General features: G+C 36.4%; 2 protein-coding genes across 2 annotated transcripts; both read right to left on the bottom strand.

Moving 5' to 3' along the window:
• Window positions 1-912: 912 nt before the first annotated feature.
• On the bottom strand, window positions 913-1,893 carry LOC114265101 (agamous-like MADS-box protein AGL29). Its single transcript, XM_028205843.2, has one exon. The coding sequence runs from the start codon at window positions 1,891-1,893 to the stop codon at window positions 1,162-1,164; it is 732 nt and encodes a 243-aa protein (XP_028061644.2). The 3' UTR covers window positions 913-1,161.
• Window positions 1,894-9,919: 8,026 nt separating this feature from the next.
• LOC114265117 (agamous-like MADS-box protein AGL62) lies at window positions 9,920-10,651 on the bottom strand. The gene has a single exon (XM_028205860.2). It carries the CDS (start codon window positions 10,649-10,651, stop codon window positions 9,920-9,922), a length of 732 nt encoding a protein of 243 aa, XP_028061661.1.
• Between the last annotated feature and the right edge of the window lie 1,554 nt (window positions 10,652-12,205).

The raw sequence follows: 12,205 nt of genomic DNA, 5'->3' as shown, positions 1-12,205 counted from the left end.
TCGTCGCTTTACTCCCTGAAAACACAAACGTGAGCTAGCCGGCGGGTGTGTGCCGGATACCTCTCCGATGCCTAAGTCAGCAAAACAGATAAATAGACAAAAAGCTCTGTGTCTTCGGGAATCAAAGTTGTGTTACCACTCCAAAGGTGATGTTGTGAGCTTTTATAGGTTCCGCGTGGCACAATCCTAATAAGACTCTTACTTCTCCATGTAGAGTCCTCCTAGGAGTTATATTCCTGAAAGATAATACATATCCTTCAACATCCCCCTCACTGCTTAAACCAAGTGAGATGATTTTACCACGGCTGGATGTTAATACGATCGAGATAACATGGCCATGCTAAAGCCGCAGACTAGACCGAGCTCCATCTAGCTCGGCTCTTCCTTTCACTGCGTATACCTCGGTTTGACATATTCCAACTAGGCTGTTGAGATCGTGCTAACCATTCCGAGCTTAGACCGAACTAACCCATAGCACGGTTCTGAGGAAAGCTCAACATACTTCGGCTTAATATGGTACGACCGAGCTAACTGCTCCTACTCTGACCGTGGTGACTGAGCTAACTACAAGGCTCTTTCTTTACCGGGATAACTTCTAGGCCCTTTTTACTCGGCCTCTCTTATTATGGCCCACAGATCGGCCCCTTTATCCAGCTCGGCCCAATTTACTCAGTTTAGCCCAATTTATTTATAAATTACCCTCTCAATTACAATTGAATTTATGTTCTTTAATTTTAAATTAATTTAGAATAATGCTTTTGAAAGTAGTTGTTTAACTGTAAACAACACTATTAATTGAATTACATTAACATAATTGAAAATTTCAAATTCAAAGTAAATTGATAATTATAATAAATAAATTGACACAAGATGCAAGTTATGTGAACAACTAATATAATTTCTTTTTTCTTTTCCATAAATTCAAGATCAACAGAACCTTACATTACAAGATATTGATTCCATTAAGGAAACCCAATGACAATTACCACAAATATTGGAGTAATTTGTTCCAAGCTTCCCAAAAAAAAAAAAAAATTGCAAATCAACCTTGTATTTGTTAATTTAACTTGATTTTCCAATCCAATAACATTCTAAATATGGAAGTAAAACCCAAATTCGCCAAGACTAAGAAAATCGTTTTCTCACTAACCAAACACCAACTCAGAACTGGCCACGTCCAAAATCAAACCCATGAGGAATCATAGAAGTAGCACAATCACACATCAAACCCAGTCCACCATGATTCGCACTTTCATTCATACCAAACATCATTGAAGAATTCGCACAATCAAACCCATGAGGAACCGTAGAAGTAGCACAATCACTCATCAAACCCAGTCCACCATGATTCGCACTTTCATTCATACCAAACATCATTGAAGAATTCGCTTTCATTATCATCAACTCATCAGCTTTCATACTCACATTCTTCTTCAACTCCTCCAACGCCACCACGTACTGCTCCAGCTCCTCTAACCCTAGTTCCTCAACCGCCTCATCCCACCAAAATCCGCCGTCATTCGCCGCCTTCTTTGTCTCCTCAATCACCGCTCTCCGCCTCTTGTCCGCCTCCAATTCCTTCGAAACTTGGGCGTATTTCTCATTGAAATCGAGCACCGAAGGGCGGTTTTTCTGCTCGGCGGCGGCGGAGGTTCCGGTGAGGTATCGATCGATGACGGCGTCGACGCTGGGTTGGCCGAAAGCGAAGGTGCGCTTTCCGGGAGATTTGACGACAATGGCGATCTCAGCGCCGCTGAGGATGCAGAGTTGGCTGGCCTTCTTGAAGAGGCCGGCACGACGTTTCGAGAAGGTGACTTGGCGATTGCTTACGCTCTCAATCTTCTTGATTTCGATCTTCTGGCGGCCTTGGGTGGTTTTCTTGGTGGGGTTCATGGTGACCATGCAAGAGAGAGAGAGTTGTTTGCTTGGAGAGAAAGTTAATGGGGGAAAGCTGTTGGAAAGAGAGTGGTGATTTGAGATGTATTTATGTAAAGTAATGCATGCCTTGTTTTAGGAAAGTTCTAAAATTTTGCTGATCAAAGGTTCCTTAATATATGTCAGTGTTGTAATAAGGGAAGTTTTTATTTTCAATATTGGAAGTTGTCTGTAATATGCAAAAGGTTTGTCCAACAAGTATTATACATTAGATATCTGATTTTTACAAACAATCAAATTTATTTTTAAGTAATACTTTTGAACGTAGAGTAGAGTATAGCGTAGAACTCATAGGCATGTTTGATTGAATGGATTAGAATATGAGATTGTAATTATTAATTCGTGAGTCTAATTATCCTATATTTGTTTTAACATTTGGTTTATGATTATTAATTCAATAGATAATTAATCCAACAAATTTGTAGGATTATTAATAATGGGGTGGGGGTAAGATTATTAATCTAATGGATAATTTTTCATATTAATTCAATTGGATGGTGAATACCACACTAATTTGATAATATTATTAATACCCCACGATTAGTCTTGTGAATCAAACATGACTATAATTTTATATCGACCAAAAATAATGTTGAGAATTTGAGTCGACAGAGCGATTCGGCATTTTCATTGATTTAAAAATTAAATTTAGCCGATGATTATAATTATTTGTTCATAACCAATGTCATCTGCAAATTGTAACCAAATCATCGCTTTATCTCATAACCAACATTATCTTGTAAATTCCACCTAACCACCTTAGACTCACTTTGAGTTGATCATACTTCTATTTATAATTTTTTTCAAGTTGTAACCAACATCACACACACACTGTACACACCTAGAATTTGACATTTTCAAGCAAATATTCTGATGCAGAGGAAAAACATCAAATCTTAGATGAAAATGGTGGGACATATTGTACACACCTTGAATCAATTGCATTCGTCCTTCTTGTGTGTAGGCTGAGTAGAGTGAAAATTTAGAAATATCTAACTGTGAAAAGGAGTCCTTTGGGTGGGTTTCTTTCCATCACTGAGAGTTTCAGCTTTTGGGCTTGGAGTTCTTGATTTCAAACTTCAATTGAACTGCATCGGATTTGAGAGGAGGTGAACTGCAGTAGACTTGACCATTGTGTGAATTTATTTTATTTAACTTTACAAATGCTTAAAATCAGGTTTCATGATTTTATTATGATTGTTTCTCCCCTTTAATCTGAATCTCTTATAGTTCATTTGTACCTATTTGACTTCCATGCACGGTAGCAGTACAATCAACTTGTTCAACATTGTCGAAACTTAAGACGGTGAACAGCGTTGTTTCAGACTGTTGATTTGATTGCTTTGAGCTTTTGCTCGTGGCTTCAAGAAAGATAAAGATTGGACAACTCCTGGAAAACCACCATGGTCAGGCAATCTCCTAGTAGAGACCACAGGTCCAAAGGCGTCAAGACTAAGCAGGTTCTGCAAATTTGTGTGCTGCTTGCTGTTTGCTTTTGGTTGGTGTACCAAGTTAAGCGTTTCCATGATAAGAAGATCATCATTTGATGAAAGTGATGCAAAGATCTCAGTTAAAACGCATGTTGATGATGAAATTTTGAAACTCGGACGAAAAGGTCTCCTTCCTCGATTGGATGAAACTACTATGAAAAATGAGAAGCGTGATGAAGTAGAAGCAGAAGAGGAAGAAACTGGAGGAGGAGGAGGAGAAGAAGACAAGCAGCATGAAGAGGAAGAACCAGAAGACAACACCACCGAAGAGAAAGAAGATGAAGGGAGAGAAGGTGGGGATGATGAGATAGACGAGCATGATCAAGAGAAATCTGAGGTGGAGGTTGAGCGTGAGGAGGTGGGGACAACTCTGTTTTGAATTCTACATTGACAACAGAGTCCAACAATCAACCCGAACTAGGCAATGACTCGACAAAAGGGAATTTAGAAACTAATAATTTATCCATGCAGGGTGGAATAGAAACCAAACCGCATTTAACTGACGCTCAAAATGCTACAGTAGGAGATGTTGCTCTGGGACAAGAAAGCAATTCTTACGCAGCTTCCAATAACAATCAGTCTGACTCTAATTCAATGATTTCCAGTAATACTGAAAACACAGAGGAAAATACCGATACAACACTGAATGAGAAGTCAGACACCGATAATGGAACAGATGAAAGCTCAGACGAACCAGCCGAAACTGAGAATGCAAATGAAGATCAGCATGATCCTATTGATTCTTCTGATTCTTCCATTTCCTTGGAGAAGGATGTTCGCAATGACCTTGATCCTTGTGCCTGAAATTATAACTGAAGGAAGCAACAGTGAAGATGCTGCAGCAGAATAGTAGTTTTGTTTAGTTGTGAAATTTTGATTTTCCTGGTTTGTTTCATCCTTTAGAACTATGTTTGTGTGAAATATTGATTGATGTCTTAGAGAATACGATTTCAACTTCGCACAAAGTGTAGGCAAGTTGATAATGTTGAAGGTTTTAATCTGTTACCTTTCTAAACTCAAAACATGTTACCTTTCACAACCAACCAGCATAACCGTAAACTTGTAACTCTTCATAACTATTTTAAACCCTAAATGTCTCATCTTCATCACCATCATAAACCCTCTTGAACCAAAAATTTTGAACCAGAAAGTCTAACGTATTACTCTTCATTAGTTATTTCACATTTGTAGCTCTATTTTCCGCGCTCCTTTCGGAAGGTGAATAGCTCTACAGTTCGGACCCCACTTGTGGTTCTGAATCTGATTTCACAAATGCAATGTGAAATGATGAAAACAAAAAAAGAGACCAAATTCGGCAATTCTTTTTGGAAAATCAATGTTTGAATCAAATGCCAAAAATGGATTGCTTTGTCAGATTACAGAGTCGCCACCTATATATTTTTAGGAAATTTAAGAAACTCGAGACTCATGCCAAAGGTCATTAGTCTGTCATCACCAAAGTATCTCGACTCGGGAACTTAGATATGAGAGGGGAAGGCCATGAATTGAGCACCTCTCTCGCCCGATTAAAGATCGGCCTCTACTAATCATGATGTGTTTCTTATTTACATTATATGCTCTTATTCTGATTATTAGATTATTCTTACTATGTGACGCACACACAAGGTATAGACTAGTTTGTAGGAATTGGAAAACTTGATCTCAATGTTTGTTTTTTGAAAGAAAAGGAGTTTGTGAATATGTCACTTGAAAAGGTAGGCTTTAAAATAGACATTAATCAAACTATCCAAATTCAAACAACTAACCTTCATCTACAAGCATTCAAGCATTTAATTATTTAAGCAATTAGCCTCATAGAATTCATGCTTTGGACATGACAACACAAACACTCGATGCAAGATACTAAAGTAATAAAAGTTCATCTAATACTCCAAGCCAAAACAAAGCAAAATAATTAGAAAACATGCATGTTCCTAACTTATGTGACTATGGCTAATGCAACACACACATTATGTATTTTATAGGCTCGGCTATAAGCATGGCATATGATTTTATTCAAGATATGCGATAAGGCACGTATTTAAGAAATATATTTTGGACATTGATATTAGGTTAGCACGATGAGTCGAACCTTGGATGCATGCAAAACGAATGGATGCAAAACATTAAAATGCTAATGAAATGCGATGCCCTATACTAACCATCGTAAGCAATTAAACAAAAGGGAGAAAGACGTGAAAATAGAAAAAAAAAAAAAAAAAAAACACATTATTACAACGTTTGATCCCTTAAGCAGGATAGTGCGAAACAATGTCCGAAAGTCCGAATTAAACTAACTATTACGAAACCGAATGAATGAATAAAATAGGCTAAGCTAATTAACTAGCTAATTAGGCTATCTATGCTATTACAATGGATAACCAAAACAATTACAAATAGACAATAATGAATAATTACAGCACGTAATAATTAACGAGATTAATTACAATGAACAACATTAAATTAATTACAAATCATAATACAAGCAAGGATGTACAAGAATTGCATACATGCACATACACAATGTTTGAGAATAGCCCTGTTTGCTCCAAGCCTGCCCTGTTTCACTTCAGCCGCTTCCCTCTGTTCTTTTGTAAAAAAATACACTGCTGACCAAACTTTGAGGTCGGCCAGCCCTCAATGAAGCCCGACTGGGCATAGAGAAGGCCGGCTATGTCTCAGTTTTTTTGCAAAACTCTATTTTGTGTTCTGAAGTGAAAACAGGGTAGATAGAGTTGTTCAAGCTCTGTTTGTCCCTTTCTTCCTTCTTTGTTATGGGAAAGCCTCGAGAAAAGGTTGAAATTGATTCCAAAGCCATCAATAAGCAAATTGATTGCTTGATGATTTCGGATACAATTTTGGACAAAATTCAATGACATGCAATGAATATGACCACCCCTCCCTCTTATCATGGAGTAAACTCAAAGAGGGTGGTAGAGGCACTTCAAGAATCATCAAAATACCATGAATTAGCACATGATCACTCTTGAATCGATAAATTTGGCATATCATCCGGCCAAGTTTAAGCAATTTAAGCCATTTTCTTTATGTGCGTTGATCCAATTTTAAACCAATTTGTTTAGTCATTGACATTCATTAGTTCATTTGTCCATGGTGATGTTAAAGTCCGCTAAATAAAAAGTAATGTCAAACGAGAGGTTTTTCTAAAACATGTGAGAGAGAGAGAGAGAGACTATACCGTTGACAATGAATCTCTCAAAAGATTAAGCCATTAAGTAGAAATCTCTCTTACATGTTTTGAGTAACCTTAATCGGTCAAAATCATTCTCAAGAATGAAAGAGATAGATGGTTAGATGGTTAGATGGTTAGATGGTTAGATGATTTGCTAGAGTGAGACTCTTAATATGAAAAGTAAGTGAAAGAAAGCTTGAAAGAACATGTAACAAGTTATGTATGTCAATTCATGAGACAACAAGAGAACTAACCAAAACTTGAACCAATTTAAAAGGCTAAGACAACCCTAAAACAACCCTTAATAAATGAAAAATAGAGGCTTAAAGCTCACACCAAAAAAAAAAAAAAAAAAAAAAAAAAAAAAAAAAAAAAAGGTTCAAAGCCCATAAAAGGAACTTAAAAGAAGCTAATCAACAAAAGAGGAAACAAGGGTAGTAAACAAGAACAAGGACGGATGGCTAATCCCTCCATTTTTGAAACTCCAAAGACATGATTTTAGCCATTTTTTAACTTTGAAAATCAGTGTAGAAAACGAAGGAAAAGAGTGAAAAAGTAAGGGTTTAAGCTATAGGTAAAGATGTAGAAAGAGCAAACTCTCTCTACTCTTTTGATAGCTCTTCAAACCCAAACTTAAACACTTAAAATAGGATCAAAACAACACAAAATGTTAAGAACTAGATAGCAAATGAAAGAGTTGAAAGAAAGAGGGAAGAATAAGCTTATACCTCTCAAAGAAGTTAGCTTTTGCTTATGATCCAAACTAAGTATCAACACACCCTCAAGCTTGAATTAGGTTTCTCAAAGATCAACTATGTCTCTAAGATGGTGAGACAAAGTTGTGTATAGCGTATGGAGATAACACAAGGGAGGTAGGTTAACTCAAAGGTTGCTTGTTATGGAAGAATGAGAAATGAGGAGCTCTCAAGGTATATATAAGCTTTCTAGAATTTTTGTCAACCTCCAAAACAGAGGCTAGACCTCGTTTTTATATAATTTAAGCTCAAAAGGTGATAAATATCTTCAAAAATAGCTAGCTAGCGGGCTCTCGCCTAGTACAGTGTTTCTCGCCACTAAGGCTCGACCAACCATTCATAGCCACGGCCGGCCTTCACTGAGGCACGGCTAGGCATTTATGCGCTCTCTTGCTTTTTTTAGTTCAAACTTAGCTCAGGGTGGCAAAAGGTCCAAAAATGAGACTTGGAGATTCAAACAAGGTAAATGGTAACGACTTGAGGTTATTTCGAAAGCCTGACTGAATCTGAATCGCTGTGAATTTAAAGCACACAATTCAACTTTCATCATCGAGTGTATCGAACCAAATACCTAAGTCTTGCGAGCGGTCAAAATGGGGTGTCTACAACATTACAGAGCAATGGAAGACGATGACAACAATTCTGATGAGGCTGACATTCCATTGGTAAGTTTATCTGTCTTGCATTAACATTCTCAGTCATCTTCAATCGTTGTTGTTTTATTCAAGTTGTTCCGTACTAGTTTGTCGACTGTTAATATTATGTTCGATAACAGTACTTAACACAAACATTTAGTTAAATATATAGGTTTCGAACAATAATGCGGATAGTCGGTACAGTTGAACCAAACATGACCTTTATTTTTGGCACTGGTGTGCCGAACGATTTGATGTTTGTATCTTCAACACTAGATTGTGTTTTTGTAAGGGTTTTTTCATCTAAAATCCCATTTTACACCAAAATAAACCAAAAAATAAAAATGTAATAGGAAGAAGAGAGGCAATACTGTTAATAAGATAGGGAGTTAGTATTTACCTGAGAGGAATTTTCGATAAGTTTTCTGCAATGGTGGACAAGAATTTTCGACGAGTTTTTCGACAGTATTTTTTGGACACCATTTAATTGTTCCCTTCTTTCGTTGAGAGTCGACAGGAATTTCAATGATGTTTCAACGGGAGATGGACGATCACAAAAAGAAGAATGAGAGAGGGTGTGCAAAATTAGGTGGGTGTGTATTGGATGTGATAATATTATGAATAAGAGTAAATTTGATATTAAGTGGATTGTTAAAAGAAATCTAATTGAAATTTAGAATTTAGGGTGGGAGCTCAAAGAAATAGAGGGTCCAAATGATTTAGGTAGGTGCTAATAACAACTCTCTTGTCATTTGAATGGGCATGGATGAAATTGCTTTGTGATTGGAAAGTTTGCCTATTGGCTAAAAAATGTAATTTTTTTGTCAATTTTTTTTTTCTTTCAAAACTTTTTTTCTTCTCTCTAGTGACTTTTTTTTTATTTAAATTATGTCAAAAAAATTTACTTTTTTGATCTATTTTATGTAGATGAATCTAAAAAGTTAAAAAAAATTTAAAAATCCAAAAAAAAAAAAAGAAGAAATAAGCCAAAAACAAAAAAAATTACTATTTTTTGCTTATGTTTTGAACTTTTTTTTATCATTTTTATGTTCGTTTGGCCAAGCTAAATCTATAAGTCAAATGTTTTTTCAATTTTTTTTAATTTAAAAAATTCATTAAAGACATAAATAAGTTTAGAAAAATTACAAAATAAGCAAATCCCAAACACCTTATATTTTTTAGGACATGTATGATAATTTGCATAACAAAAACATTATGTGACAATTTATTTAACCAAACATGGAAAATGTCAATCAAGAGACTCTTATTGACCTTCAAAAATTTGGGTAGGCACCTCACATATAAAAAAAGATTTAAACCATGCAATGGAAACCTTACATTACAATTGAATTTATATTCTTTAATTTTAATTTAATTTATAATAATGCTTTTGAAAGTAGCTGTTTAACTTTAAACAACATTATTAATTGAATTACATTAACATAATTGAAATTTTCAAATTCACAGTAAATTGATAATTATAATAACTAAATTGACACAAGATGCAAGTTTTTTTTTTTTTTTTTTTTTTTTTTGATCGGTAAATGTTAGTTGTTAGATTAGCACCTATAGGAGAAAATCTCCCTACCTTAGCATCTAAATGCTTGAACTCCCTTAATTCATCTCTCCTAGAGAGAATTGAACCCAAGATGCAAGTTATGTTCTTTTCCATAAATTCAAGATCAACAGAACCTTGCATTACAAGATATTGATTCCATTAAGGAAACACAATGACAATTACCACAAATATTGAAGTAATTTGTTCCAAGCTTCCCCAAAAAAACAATGCAAATCAACCTTGTATTTGTTAATTTAACTTGATTTTCCAATCCAATAACATTCTAAATATGGAAGTAAAACCCAAATTCGCCATGACTAAGAAAATCGTTTTCTCACTAACCAAACACCAACTCAGAACTGGCCACGTCCAAAATCAAACCCATGAGGAATCATAGAAGTAGCACAATCACTCATCAAACGCAGTCCACCATGATTCGCACTTTCATTCATACCAAACATCATTGAAGAATTCGCACAATCAAACCCATGAGGAACCATAGAAGTAGCACAATCACTCATCAAACCCAGTCCACCATGATTCGCACTTTCATTCATACCAAACATCATTGAAGAATTCGCTTTCATTATCATCAACTCATCAGCTTTCATACTCACATTCTTCTTCAACTCCTCCAACGCCGCCACGTACTGCTCCAGCTCCTCTAATCCTAGATCATCAACCGCCTCATCCCACCAAAATCCGCCATCATTCGCCACCTTCTTTGTCTCCTCAATCACCGCGCTCCGCCTCTTCTCCGCCTCCAATTCCTTCGAAACTTGGGCGTATTTCTCGTTGAAATCGAGCACCGAAGGGCAGTTGTTCTGCTCGGCGGTGGCGGAGGTTCCGGTGAGGTATCGATCAATGACGGCGTCGACGCTGGGGTGGCCGAAAGCGAAGGTGCGCTTTCCGGGAGATTTGACGACAATGGCGATCTCAGCGCCGCTGAGGATGCAGAGCTCGCTGGCCTTCTTGAAGAGGCCGGCACGGCGTTTCGAGAAGGTGACTTGGCGCTTGCTTACGCTCTCAATCTTCTTGATTTCGATCTTCTGGCGGCCTTGGGTGGTTTTCTTGGTGGTGTTCATGTTGACCATGCAAGAGAGAGTTGTTTGGAGAAAGTTGATGGAGGAAAGTGAAGCTGTTGGAAAGAGATTTTATATGTATTTATTTTTTTAGGTAACACCGTATTTTTTTAGGTAATAATTTGTTTTTGTTTTTTTGTTTTTTTTTTTTGAACTGGGAAGGTAATAATTTGATATGATTTGATATGTATTTATGTAATAATTTGATATGTATTTATGTAAAGTAATACATGCCTTGTTTTAGGAAAGTTTTAAAATTTTGCTGATCAAGGATCCTTAATATAATATATTGTTTTATTAATATTTTGTTTCTGAATTTAGGGTGTAACAGCTATGCAGTTTTATGGGCTTATTTCGGGACCCATTTTGATAATTCGAACCGTTCACATTTTAAAATGCATCGAGTAAAACATGCCTGTAAAAAATTAAATTAATCGGATATCCTTAATCCTTTCATCCACCTACATTTCTATCTTAAAAAATAAATAATAATTGTGATTTAAAATATTAAAATGAATACAAATATAAGTGGATGGAAGGGTTTAATTTTTTACAAATATATTCTACTTGATGTAATCTAAAATGAAAATGATTTGAATTGTTAAGACAGATCTCGAAATAAGTTCATAAAGCCGCACAGCAGCAGTGCACACCAGGCAACCCAAATCCATTATTTCTCATGTTTTTTCCTAAAATTTTGCTAATCAAGGATCCTTGATATAATATATTGTTTCTCACGTTCTAAAAAAAAAAAAAAAAGATTATTGATATATGTCAGTGCTTAATATATTGTAATAAGTGCTTAATATATTTTAAAAAGATCCTTGATATATGTTGAGAGGGTAATTTATAAATAAATTGGGTCGAGTTGGGTAATGGACCGTTCTATGGGCCACAGTAAGAAGGGCTGGGTAAATGGGCCTTGTAGGTTAGTCCGGTCCAAAAGAGCCTTGTAGTTAGGTCAGTCACCACTGTCAGAGTGATAGCAGTTAGCTCGACCATACCCTTCTGAGCCAAGGTACTTTGAGCTTTTCTCATGACCTTACTACGAATTAGCTCGGTCCAAACTCATTATGGTTAGCACGGTCTCAATAGGAGAAGCCGATGTACACACAATGCAGGGAAGAACCGAGCTAGGTAAAGCTCGGTCATTTCAGCCAATTTAGCGTGGCTATGATAGCTCGGTCGTTCTGTCGTACTACCAAGGTAAAACTATCTCACTTGGTTTAAGCAGTGAGGGGGGTGTTGAAGGATAAGTATTATCTTTCAAAAGTGTGACTCCTATGAGGACTCTATATGGGGGAATAGGAGTCCTACTAGGATTGTGCCATGCGAAACCTATAAAAGCTCATAACATCACCTATGGAGAGGTAACACAACTTTGATTCCTGAATTCACAGAGCTTTTGTGTTTATTGTCTATTGTGCTGACTTAGGCATCAGAGGGGTTTCCGGCACACACCCGCTGGTTAGCTCACGTTTGTGTTTTCAGGTGGCAAAGCGACGACGTTTCGAGGAGCACAAACTTGATCAACAGGATCATATGAGAGGAATTATT

This window comes from Camellia sinensis, chromosome 12, assembly GCF_055761805.1.
Source record: "Camellia sinensis isolate YWXY chromosome 12, ASM5576180v1, whole genome shotgun sequence".
In the NCBI taxonomy this organism is placed as follows: Eukaryota; Viridiplantae; Streptophyta; class Magnoliopsida; order Ericales; family Theaceae; genus Camellia; species Camellia sinensis.
Note: the sequence above shows the minus strand (reverse complement) of the source record. Positions and strands in the feature narration are given on the sequence as shown.